The sequence below is a fragment of the Sminthopsis crassicaudata genome, chromosome 2 (assembly GCF_048593235.1).
Source record: "Sminthopsis crassicaudata isolate SCR6 chromosome 2, ASM4859323v1, whole genome shotgun sequence".
NCBI lineage: Eukaryota > Metazoa > Chordata > Mammalia > Dasyuromorphia > Dasyuridae > Sminthopsis > Sminthopsis crassicaudata.
Genome location: NC_133618.1, coordinates 193,953,605 through 193,966,418, shown reverse-complemented (window position 1 = coordinate 193,966,418; position 12,814 = coordinate 193,953,605). Strand labels below are relative to the sequence as shown.

At 33.8% G+C, this 12,814-nt stretch overlaps 1 protein-coding gene across 31 annotated transcripts in view; it reads left to right on the top strand.

The window, feature by feature from the left end:
* The window catches only part of MYT1L (myelin transcription factor 1 like), a 693,632-nt gene that overhangs the window by 512,328 nt on the left and 168,490 nt on the right, over positions 1-12,814 (top strand). For 24 of the 31 annotated variants that reach the window (XR_012486139.1, XM_074288020.1, XM_074288037.1 and 21 more), the window contains 2 exons: positions 3,689-4,666; positions 9,435-9,569. Coding sequence is in view for 30 of the 31 variants with exons in the window: in XM_074288020.1 (XP_074144121.1) it covers positions 3,689-4,666; positions 9,435-9,569 (1,113 nt within the window). In the remaining variant the exon portion in view is untranslated. Of the gene's footprint in view, positions 1-1,401; positions 1,646-3,688; positions 4,667-9,434; positions 9,570-12,814 lie in introns of those variants that run through there. The other 7 variants (XM_074288028.1, XM_074288027.1, XM_074288026.1 and 4 more) reach the window with 2 other exon arrangements.

Genomic DNA, 12,814 nt, shown 5'->3' with positions numbered 1-12,814 from the left:
CCTATAACTACTCTTCTTCACAGCCAACCCAATTTTCTCCAGTACTTTGGTAAAATCCTGAAAAATATGCCAGTGGCTACAACTTATAACTTGTGTTACAAATACCCATTTCTCTTTCATTACTATATCATTTAATCTTCAATAATTGAAAATTATTGGTTAATATTTATTTTTTTATTTCTTTTGTGAAAACTGAAGTAGAGCATCTAACAGAGCTCTGCTTATATTGCTCCATGGGGGAGACAGTCCATACCTGGTTAGAAGTTACAGTAGTGAGGAAATGAAAGAAGAACATTTGGGCTTTATTTTGGTCATAGAAAACATAATGTGGCAGAATCAAAGATGATTCTAAAGTCTGGAGTCTAGGGGATTAAAAGATATGACCAAGAAAAATAAGGTGAAGAAGAAGATTAAAACATTAGTTCAATGCATAAGTAGATTCTTGAGTGTATCCTTTTCAGGACCATCCACCACACTTTCTTATCCTGAGGAGTTCTTGTTCATGTCATTCCAGAATCTTCCACAGTGGATCTAGCCAACATGCTAAATGTCTTCTTTTAGTTATTATATAAGAAGCAAGTATTAGTGCTTTATTTATCAATCTACAATCCTTTTCTCTTGCTATGTGATCATTTCACCACCTTGTTGGATTCTATATTTCTGGAGTGATAGCCCTAAAGATAGTACCTGCAGTATATCCCAAAGGAAGTATGGATTTTTTCAATTTTAGTAACCTGAAAACAATTATTGTGTTTGCTGTGGTCTTTAGGTGGAGAGGAATGGGCTATTCTTTGTCACATTACTAATCTAAGCATGTTTCTTCTCTTATAAGTTTGGGAGGAGAAAAGACCAGGAAAGCTATTGCATTGTTGGAGTATAATAAATGAGACACCTCATCTAGGAATAAGTTAATTGCCCTGCTATACTCTGCCTTGTTCTAAGCACATCTAGAACATTATGGGAAGCTCTGAGAACTATATTTTACAAAGAACAATACCAACTGGAGAATGTCCAGAGAAGGAAAATCAGGATAGGGAGGCACTGTGAGTTCACATATAAAATCTGATATAGAAACTAGAGATTCTTGGCCTGAATAAAAGCAAACTTGGGGGAGGGAAGGGTTGAGGGAGAATATGACAGCTGTCTTAAGTATCTGAAAAGCTATATTGTGGAATAAGGCTTAGATTTGTTCTACTTGGTTCTCAAAGGCAAAGTTGGGAGCAGTGAAACATCCATTGTGATCTTCTCCAACTCTAAGATCCATGAAGGAAACATGAAAGCAAAAACTTCAAAATTATTTTATTTTATTCATTAACTCAACTTTCCATTGCTTCAAGACTATGTATGTGTTTTGAGTGATCATGAATCACATCTTTCAGATCCTTCTTCCTGTAGATTCTTTATAGGCACCGTAATCTGGGGCTTAAAAGCCTCCACCAACTTTACATCACAGAAGAATTCAGAAAACAGAGAGACAAGAAATGCTGCATGGACGTGGCACAAGCTGCTTAACATAAGGGGTACCCCAAAACCACAGCCCACGCATCCAAAACTAAAGTGCATGAATTGAGAGGAGAATATAACTTTTAGAATTTCAAAAATTTTAAAATTGCAATCTACTTCTACTCCTACATCTCTAAACTAGGTAAATGTCACAAGCTTATTTCTGAGATTAGTTCTTTCACTACCTTTTTAAATAACTACATTGGCCAACTTTTTTTCTTCTCACTGCTCTTAGAGGATACTTCTACCCCTCTAAGAAAAAGGTGAGGACTAATGAGGATGATCTAGAAAAATGTCATTTCTACTTTTGGTTGCCCTGTGAATTCTAAATGATTCAGCTTAATTTACTCATGTTTAGATGGATGTGTGAAATGAGGTGCAAGAGACAAATAACTTTGAGATTCAATACACCTTGATTATCAGGATTATCATAAAATTTTCTGATTTGGGTTTGTTTGTTTGTTTGTTTTCTGAGTGGAAAAAATCTCATTCCCAAACTGAGTGATACATTTATATGTTAAGAGATTGCTCTTTCCATCATTTATAGTTCTAAGTATGAATAACAAAATAACATTAAAGAGAAGAGCAGAAGTAATGTGAATTCACCCTTAGTTAACTGAAAGTGTTAATGCCAACAACCCTCACTTCACAAACATGCCAATAAACAAAACTTGTTTTATATTTGACTTAATAAAAAAGATTTAACACTTGAATTTGGCACATGGTTTGACTGAACCAAACTCTTAAAAAAATTAGATTTAAACATATAATTCATTTTACCCCATATTATTAAAAATAATTTTCAGAGGGGAAAAGATCAATAAATAGTCATTGGGTGTTATGATTTTTTAAAGCACAATCTTGTGATTTAATAAGAATAGGTAACTCACATTATTAAAAACTTCCTCCACCTGGGATCTTTAAGTGACTTATAGTCTTGGAGCTGACTGGAATACTAAGAGATTAAGTGACTTATCTGTGGTCATATAGCCTGTTTATGGCAAGTCCTGAAATGGGCTTATCCTGGTTCTAAAAGATGCCTTTCAAACCATCAATTATGCTGTTTTGGCCTCTAAACATAGTTGACACTGAATAAACATTTTGTTGAATTGAATTGAACTGCGTAAAGTTTAGTGATCATGATGGTTTTAAGAATATTGTTTCATGATACAAATTTTCAGATTAAAAAATAGTAGGATTTTGTTTGAGTCCTCCTGGGATCTGAATTAAAAAAAAAAAGAAAGAAAGAAAGAAAGAAACCAGTTTCCCAAAAAGTTTTGAGGAAGTGAATGAACTTATGAACCTAATTAATTCTATCTTCTCATAAAGATTTTCTTGAGATGAAACTCATGAAGAAAACACAACCATGAATGGTATCCTATTAGTTTAGTGCAATTTGTTTTCACTCTGGAACTATACTATTCTCCATAGGTATTTGTATCCTGAGCATTCACTTTCTAATCCTTCCCACCTAACTTTATAATGTTTGTGGGATTCATATGAAACCTGATTTATCTCCTAAAATTTCTCTTCAGAACTTCCTTTGCTTTACTGTGTATTGCGAAAAATCATGTCTCAGTAGCATCAAATTTGGGATGACTGCATAGGTCTGGTAGCCTTTGAATTCAGCCTAAGAATTCATGATGGTAGTGAACAGAAATAGTAGAATATATCTTTGGGTAGTTCCTTAAAAATGTGTCTTTCCCTCAGCATGTAGAGAAAAATTTCCATTGAGACAAACCACTGGGAAATCATTATACTTTATACCCATTTCAGATCTGGTAAGGAATAAAATCCATAGGCTCTTAAAAAGTTTAGTAATGTGATTATTATAAATCTAATTAAGTTGCAAATAAAGAGAAAAATATTATTTTTGAAATTTAAGAAAAAGTAAAATTTCATACCTAAAATATTTATAATATTTGCTGGTTTATTGTAAGATTAATAAAAGAAATTAATGGTGCATAGCAAATATTAAAAATAGCTTGGTGTTCATTAGAGTAATCTATTATCTTAATGTCAGCCATTTAAACTTAACTGCAAATGGGGCTTAAAGGTCCTAGAATTATGATAAACAGTGTTTGACTTATAGTTTCTTTTCTGACCATGCAAATATAACTACCATTCAACTTCTAGCTTTTTTTCCTTTTCCTTTCCTTTTTTTTCTTTTTTAATTTTTTTGCAGAAGATCATCAAATGAATTGTCACAATACTCGAATAATGCAAGACACAGAAAAAGACGATAACAATAATGATGAGTATGATAATTACGATGAACTGGTGGCCAAGTCATTGTTAAATCTGGGCAAAATTGCTGAGGATGCAGCATACCGAGCCAGGACTGAATCAGAAATGAACAGCAATACATCCAATAGTCTGGAAGACGATAGTGACAAAAATGAAAACATGGGTCGAAAAACTGAGCTGAGTTTAGACTTAGACAGTGATGTTGTTAGGGAAACTGTGGACTCCCTTAAATTACTAGCACAAGGACATGGTGTAGTGCTTTCGGAGAACATTAATGACAGAAATTATACGGACAATATATCACAGCAAGATAACAGAAACATGAACTTTGTAATGCTAGGGAAACCTATGAACAATGGACTTATGGAAAAAATGGTAGAGGAGAGTGATGAGGAAGTATGTCTCAGCAGTTTGGAGTGCTTGAGAAACCAATGTTTTGATCTTGCTAGGAAACTCAGTGAAACAAACCCACAGGAAAGAAATCAACAGCAAAACATGAACATCCGTCAACATGTCAGACAAGAAGATGATTTCCCAGGAAGAACACCGGATAGGAATTACTCTGACATGATGAACTTAATGAGGCTTGAAGAACAGTTAAGTCCCAGATCTAGAACTTTTGCTAGCTGTGCAAAAGAGGATGGATGTCATGAAAGAGATGATGACACCACCTCTGTTAATTCAGACAGGTCTGAAGAAGTATTTGATATGACCAAGGGTAATTTAACCCTTCTTGAAAAAGCTATTGCTTTGGAAACTGAGAGAGCAAAAGCCATGAGGGAAAAAATGGCAATGGAAGCTGGCAGAAGGGATAATATGAGGTCATTTGAAGAGCAGCCTCCAAGACAACTTCCTGGGGAGGAGAGAAAGCCTAAAACCAGTGACAGCCATGTCAAAAAGCCATACTATGGTAAAGGTAAAATTTTATCTAACATATGTTGTCTCATGATGACGTGAGCAAAAATAAAATGCTTTCTTTATAGTTTAACATGGACATGCATTACAGTAAGTTATAGATTTAATATTTATCCCTTTTATGTAGCCCTCAAATAGCTTGCTGTGCTTGTGACTTAAAAGCAAATAAACTATTTTATAAGAAATATATACAATATTCAATGTCATATACAAGTAAATGATAATATTTTTTCCAGTGAAAAAGTAATAATTCTTTGGAATATAGTGTTGAACTAAAGAGAATAAACTTAGTGAAATTATGATAAAAAGGCACTGTTATAAAAAGAATCACATACTCCATTTGATGGCAAGATTTTATGTAACAGTTAGTCAATCAGCTATGAAGTGCATATTTTATAGATTGGATTGGGTAGGTGGCATCATGATTTATAAAATTATCATCAATGACAGTTATTGATGAAGCCTCTCCCATTTAAAACGTTAAGCTCCCTGATAGAAATTGAACAATATCAGAATGACCGATAACATAAGATAAGGGCAGTGACTGCACATTAATTATCTTAAGATACTAAGGTAATGGAAGTCATTTGCTATGCAAGGCATGGTGTGGCCTGGGTTAAGATCAATAGCAATTTCTTTCTTATATTCATTCCACTTCACTGATTCTATTCCATTGTGGAAACTGTTAAGGTGTTTTTCTTAAGTATAATCCAACCTTGCACACTAAAAAAATATGTGTAATGGGTTGCTTTTTTATTGTGATTTCATTTATTTAAAAGAGAATATATGCATATGTGTACAGGGATAAATAGTTGGTGTACATATATTTATGTATGTGTATGTGTTTAACACTTTGCAATTATATAGGTATTCTATAGGTATGGTTTCTACTTGAATGATTTATTTCATGTTTGCCCTGAAAAGTGTTGCTTTTTCTACCTTGAGGCATTTTAAAATGTAATTACAGATAGCTTTACTTTGTCTCAGAAAAGCTAATTTGAGTATCTGGATTAGAAAGGCGATTGTCGAATTATTTTGAATCACAAAGTAAAAATTATTCAATTTTTTCCCCAAGGGACATAGGTGTATATTCTCCTCTCAATGTATGCACATGATTCTGGTAATGCATGTCACCAAATGGTGATAAGTTGGGCATTCACAAGGCTGAGTCCCATTCAGTCTTTTACCCTTTAGAAAACAGACTTCTAAATAACTTACTAGTTGACTATGGGGTTCTTAAAATATTGGCTGCATAGATTCTGACAGTTGTTTCAAAAAGGCTTTTCAATAATTTTTTTTTTCTTGGAAACTATTTTACTGTTCCAATGTATAGATGGTCATACATTGTATGGTATATTATGGGACTTAGCTTATTTTTTAGATAAAATCAAGAATTCTTCCATGTGGAAGAATCAAGAATCAGATTTTACGGGGAAGGATTAAAGAATAAGCATTATATCATGTATATTTCAAATAAAACAAAGCACAATGCTACCGTTATAAAAAAAATTATCCTGACATTCTATATTAGAAGCATTTAACTAAGAATTACAGAACCTTCTTCAGCTACATAGAAAATAAAGATGTTTTACAAATTACTGTATCTTACTTGCATATAATTGCCCAATTAGACAAGTGCATCATGTGGTCATGTTTTAGTATTCTTGTTAATAAACACTATGGTTAAGAGTTTGTTGCCTTTAGTCAAAGTTATGACACCAGAGGGCAGAACTAGGAACTCTAGGGAAAATTTGGAAAAGACAGGTTTAGGATCTTTTTTAAGGAAATACTTCATAGCAATTAGAGCTCAAGGAAGGGAATGGATTATTTTAGGAAGTAGAGGGTTCTCTCTCATTGAAGATTTTCATGGGGAAGTTGGAAGACCACTTCTTGGGACATTATGGAGGATATTATTGGACAAGAAATTCCCTTTCAGTTCTGAAATGCTGGGGTTCTATTCCAAAAATTGGTCAGGTTTACTGTTTTACAGATCCTGTGTTGCTCTAGCTTCTTTGGTTTTCTGCTATTGTGGGCCCTTTAACAGCAGCAGCAGCAGCACTCACAGAGTTGTACCCGGAGACATGGAATATAAATGCCTTATCTCTCTGGTCTAAGCAGAAAAAGGACAGGAAATGTGATTTCTTTCCTCCTCAGAATTGCTATACTGAGAAATATACTCAGACTAACATGGACTTTTAAAATGATAGAGGAAGCCATGACTCCTCACCTTCCTTCAGCCTCTTCAAATCCTTTCTCTCTGTTAGATTTTTAAAATAAGTTTTTATCAATCCTTTTCAGTCTCCAAAGTTTCTTTTGAATATACCCCCAAATATATGTTATATTCTTCAAATAAAAGAGACCAATTCAAGCAGGGCATCTAGGATTAATTTTTATGCTAATTGGGAGGAAGTCTAATGGGGTTTATGTTTTTGTTGTTCTTATGTTTGTATTTTTAACAAAGATATGATAATTATTATTTTATCATCACCTAACAGATTCCCACAATTGTAGACAGTAGATTTTTTAAAAGTCTTTATTTTTAACTACATATTTGCTCTTTATTAAAGGCAAAACCTAGATCGTCATGGTATGTAATTAATGTTATACTTGTATTACCTATACTCTAGACTCATTCAACACAAATTTCTAAAGCTGTTAGAAGTTATCAAAATTAGAATAACAAAGTTTTAATAACAGAATAGAAGGGGGAGAAAAACAAACTGATATTAAAAGAGCTAACCAAATCTGACATAAAGACTTTTTAATATAAGACACTGAGTTAATTCAGCATGGACTTGGGGGAAAACATGGGTGAAGGGAAAGGCAGATAATGTTAATACATTGTGATTATTAATGCAAGAGGTAGAGATAGGAAGAATTGTCCAAACCCAGCCAGCATTCATGCATCGAGAGGAGACTATGCCCCTTTTGTCTTCCAATAAATAAAATGGTTTATAAGTCATGTGATTTTATTTCATGGATGGGCATACTTCCTAAAAACTAAAGAACTCTTTGGAAGAATACATTTTAATAAATATTAGCAAATTTCTTAAATAAGATCAATTCATCCATTGATTCAAGGCCATTATCATCTCTCCTGATAATGTGTCCTTTGAAAAATCTAATGACTTGCCCGTTATAGGACTTAGGAAAATCACTAATATCTTCTAAATCTGTTACCTTACCTTTAAAACTTGTCTTTGCATCAATTCAATGTTTACAATTATTCTATAGCACTTTTCATTAATGCAAAAAATGTTTTACTTATTAAGAGATGGGAATGGGGAGAAAAGTTCAATAGAAATGCTTTAGTGATATGCATGAGATATATGAATGAAACAGTTGATTTTAAAATACAAACATTTCAAGTTGATTATTGTGATATAAACCAATGATGACAATAAAGTACATGACAATTGAGACAAAGTTTTACCAAAAAAATATCATTTGCAAAAATTCCAGTACCCACAAAGTAAATAAATTAAAAGATAGATGCATTTATCAAACAATAGCTGAAAATCTACTTTCTTACAATTTAAAAGGATCAATAGCAAATGGGATTAAAATGAATAAATTAAGAGAAAAGAAAGCAAAAATCACCAACGCATATTAGACTCCATTAGGAGATGGTAGAAGGAAAATAGTATGAATCCTGAACCACAATATACGAATATGACCTAACCTCAAAGATCATAAATGAATTTCAATTGAATCTTCTACAATTTCAGCATCCAAACTATAAAAAAAAATCTGGCTTCTTAGTGACCTTGGCAATTGGTTTTCACCAACTGGCAAGAGACCTATAAAATGGACTTTGAAAACCTCTACTCTTATATCTGAAACATTTACAAAGAAGGATTTAATGTTGGGAAATTTTTCAAAAGTAATTCCATTTCCTTTATGAAATTTAATATTAAGTTTTTGACCAAATGCCTGTTTTGGTCTTTACTAAACTAGAGAAGCCAATGACTATAAAGATCCATTGCCCCTCTTAAAACTGAATACATGTACAGCATTACCAAATTACCAATTACCAAATTCCTCCAGTTTCACAAGGAAGACCAAGAAGTCAGAACAAGTGATTACTGTAGTGACTTCTGAAATGCTTTTGATTGCTTAAAGTATTTATCAGATAGAATTCCCACATTTTTGTCACATACTTATGCTCCATTCTTAAAGTGCAATTCATTTTCAGCAAGAGGCTAAATTGGTATGATAAGGAGATGAGTCTCTTAACCTCCAGAGAATAAACTTCAACAAAAGTAAATTTACAGCTTTCAGTACATTCAGCAGCAGAACTCAACATAGGGGAAATACTGCTGAAGTGTTTTGAATGACCTTACACTTTTTTAGTCAATGAGTGAAAGGAAATTGGTCATTGACAATGCTAGATGAGTAGGGGGAAGATGTTCTCTAAAAAGGTCATGCTCCATCACCTATTTCTTCAATGTTTCTTTAAGCAACACTGTCTAACATATAAAATACACACAAAAAAAAATGTACCAAGCAAAATGTAGGTTTGGAATATTCTGTATTTCTTTGTAGAATAGAACCCATTTATTATGTCACTCATTGTTATACTAGTTTCATCTATACAAAGGGTAAAATGTATCACTCCAAAACAATCAGTTGCCCAGAGTCAAAGTCTAATATCTGTGGTCTTGAACTTGGCCACAGGTAGTGTTTCAATGTTATGTCACATTGTCAGTTAACCACATTTCTCTTAAATCAGTGAAATGCGTTTATTTGACACTTGTTGTCACTTTTAGATCCCTCAAGAACAGAAAAAAAAGAAAGCAAGTGTCCAACCCCCGGCTGTGATGGAACTGGCCACGTAACGGGGCTTTATCCTCATCATCGCAGTTTATCCGGATGTCCTCACAAAGATAGGGTTCCTCCAGAGAGTAAGTCCATGTTTCACGGATACCAAGTGTGAATAAAAGCTCTTACAGATCTGTCTTTTGCCACCCCTCTTTTTATCTTTTCTTCATCCTCATCTCACGTCACAGTGCAACCTCGTTTATCTGGTTTCCTACCTATCTAGACCTCCAAATCATCCAGCCTGTCTGGATTGTGCAAGTGATTATTGTTGATCTCCTCTAATGGGACTTAGCATTATCCACCATGGTGTTATCTGTCAGCTGAGAGACAACCTAATGCATGAGTTCCTTAGTCTTGTCTCTTTGATTTGAAATCCTCTCCAAACCCATGTAGGAGGAGGTCCTTGAGACATTTCTCTGGGTTACTTAGATTTTTGTAGATGACCCTAGTCAGTGCTTATATATGAGGTTGTACTGTATTTTCATGTGTAATGTCTGTTCCATATAATACTTATTACATCATTTCTACCACAGTATAAATTTAAGTCAGAAATTAAAGAAAATGCATTTATTGTTTACTTTATGCCAGGCATTGTGCTAATCCCTAGGGATAGAAATGCAAAAATGAAGACTGTCCCTATCCTCAAGAAGCTTAAAATAATACATGTAAGGGAGTGGTGGCCAAGAATATATGTTTTGGTCTTTGTTTTTGACTTAGGAGACTAATGAATTAAGTTTGAATCATGTGGAATAAATCTCAAGTATTATATCTTACAATATTTAATGGTGGTGATGTCCAACTTCTCCCCTTTCTTACATGAAAAGTACCTGCCAATTTGAAAACATTTAAAATGAATTGTTTAAGAAGAGTTAACCTGCTTTCACAGCTTCAGAAATGGCTCTAGGAAACAGAGTTACTTTGAGCCTAAATTGACAATATTTCTACATGAAAGTATGAGACACCGTCATTTCCCTGGCATACCAATCTTTCTTTGCCACTGTTTATAGCAGGGGAGGAGGGTGAAGGAAGATAGAACTAGCTTCTAAATGTGGTGTGTTGTACATCTACCCTCTTTTTTTTAAGTGACTTTCAGTATACGTCCCATTAAAACAGAGAAAGCAGAGGTGGTACTATAGAACTAGAGATCAGAGGGAAAACTTGCAAACCCCAGTGTGTTCCCTTGTCAGTGTTTAAGAACTAGAAATGCAGGTTTAGCTCCAGTATTGTACTGAAAGTTTTGGCTCATGTTCCTTGTAAACATTTTAGAAGAAAATGTGCATGACAGTAGAATTTCATTTTTGAATATTTGTCATTCCTGTGATAACTTAAAAATGTTAGTGAACAAATAGTTCTTGATGTATCCAACTTGTGAAATATACTTTAAGAATGCCCCTGAATGGAGAAGATACTGGGACTTAAGTGTTAGGACACTTGTGGTCAAGTCCTAACACTTCTATGTGATAGCTGTGTAACCATAGGTAAATCACCTACTCTGGAACCCTGGATCACCTTTTATAAAATAAGGGGATTGGACTACATGTCGTCTGAGGTCTCTTCCAGCTCTCATTCTTTAAGCAGCAGTTAGCATATGTTAGAAGAATAGAAAAGTTATTTTAAGGAGCTTAAAATAGGAGGCAATGCATGGGAATGAAAAGGGGAATTAGGGTCAATACTTTTCTGATCCTGCTCTGTTTCTAACTAGTTAAGACATCTTGATCAAGTCACACAAGGGTTTCTAGACTATTAAAATGGTTTCCAGAGTTCCTTCCAAATTCAGAATTTTATGATTCTAGAGAAAAATGAATCTATCTATACTATTCCTTGAGGGCATGCATTTTTTGTTTGCCTTTAAGGTAAAAGATAAAACCCACAATTAGTAGATAGATGTTGGCCTCAAAAACAGAAAGATCTGCTTTAAAATATCACCTCTAACATACTATTTGTGTGACTATGACCAACTCACCAAACTTTTCAATATTCCAGATAACTCTCTAAAACTAAGTTGTAAGAAAGGTGCTGATCTGCATTATGAATGAATGGATGGATGGATGGATGGATGGATGGATGGATGGATGAATAAAGAGGCATTTATTAACCACTACATTCTCAACACTGTGCTAAGTACTAAGGGGGGACTGAAAAAAATTAGACTCACCCCTTTCAATGAATTCTTATACTTTTAATTGAAAGAAACAACAAATAAAAGAAAGCTGGAAAAAAGAGTTTCCTCAGGAGGACTTTACTAAACTAATTAAATCACAGGTCCAGTTCCTGTTCCCTAACATAAAAGATAAGTTGCTGACTGAATCTCAAAAAAATCACCACATATTAGAGTTTCATGAGAAAATATTAAGTACAGTAAACTTTGAACTCTGTCATGGCATAATAGCTCAATACTATATGAATTCAGTTTATTCTACCACTGGTCAAGTGATATCACCTGAAATCTAACTATCAGTAATCAAAAGACTGGCATATCATTAGTCTAAAAAACATATCTTAATCCTATCTTATCCTGTCCAATTCTAGGCAGCTTTATGAATGTATTCTAATACTATTTATTATGGGTCACTAATTTAAATATATATACAATATAATACAATCATTGCTAAGCATTTGTGAATATGTGTTTTTTTATAAAATATCAATAACAGTGGAAGCCCTTTCTGGGACTGATTTGCCACCCTTTTCCACTTCTAAGCAGGCTTGCTTCATATATTTCACCAAAAGGAGACATGTATCGCTGTTGTGATTCTTTTGGAATTCCCTCCAAATCACTTCAAGGCATGCAATATGAAATATGAAAAAGATTGCAATTATAGGATAATTTAGTCCAATAAGTCATATCAAAGTTTCAGTGGTGCTAGTCAGGTTTGTAAATGTAGATACCATAAGCACAGTTTTTTACTCAAAAGAAGGGCTTCAAAATACTATTCTGTATTTTTAAGTGTCCTGGCTTTTGAAGCCAGCTACTAAGAAGCATGGAGTCAAAAGCCTGGACCAAATCCCACCTCTCTGTCACCACGGGCTAATTGTTAAAGTCCAAAAAGCCTCAGTTTACTCATCTGTAAAGTGGAGATTAATGATATCAATAGTACCTACCTCACAGGGTTGTTGTGAGGCTCAAATGAAATAATGTATGTAAACTGCTTTGCAAACTTTAAATTACTACAGAAATGTTACTTTTTTAAAACATCCAATGAGGCCAATTCACAAAGTAAAATTCCTGTGTTCTTTGCCCTCACCAAATTACACTCCAACCTGTGCTTTAACAAAAGAATTCTGTTCATAATAAGAAATATGTAAAAGTGTAGAGAGATCCATATAA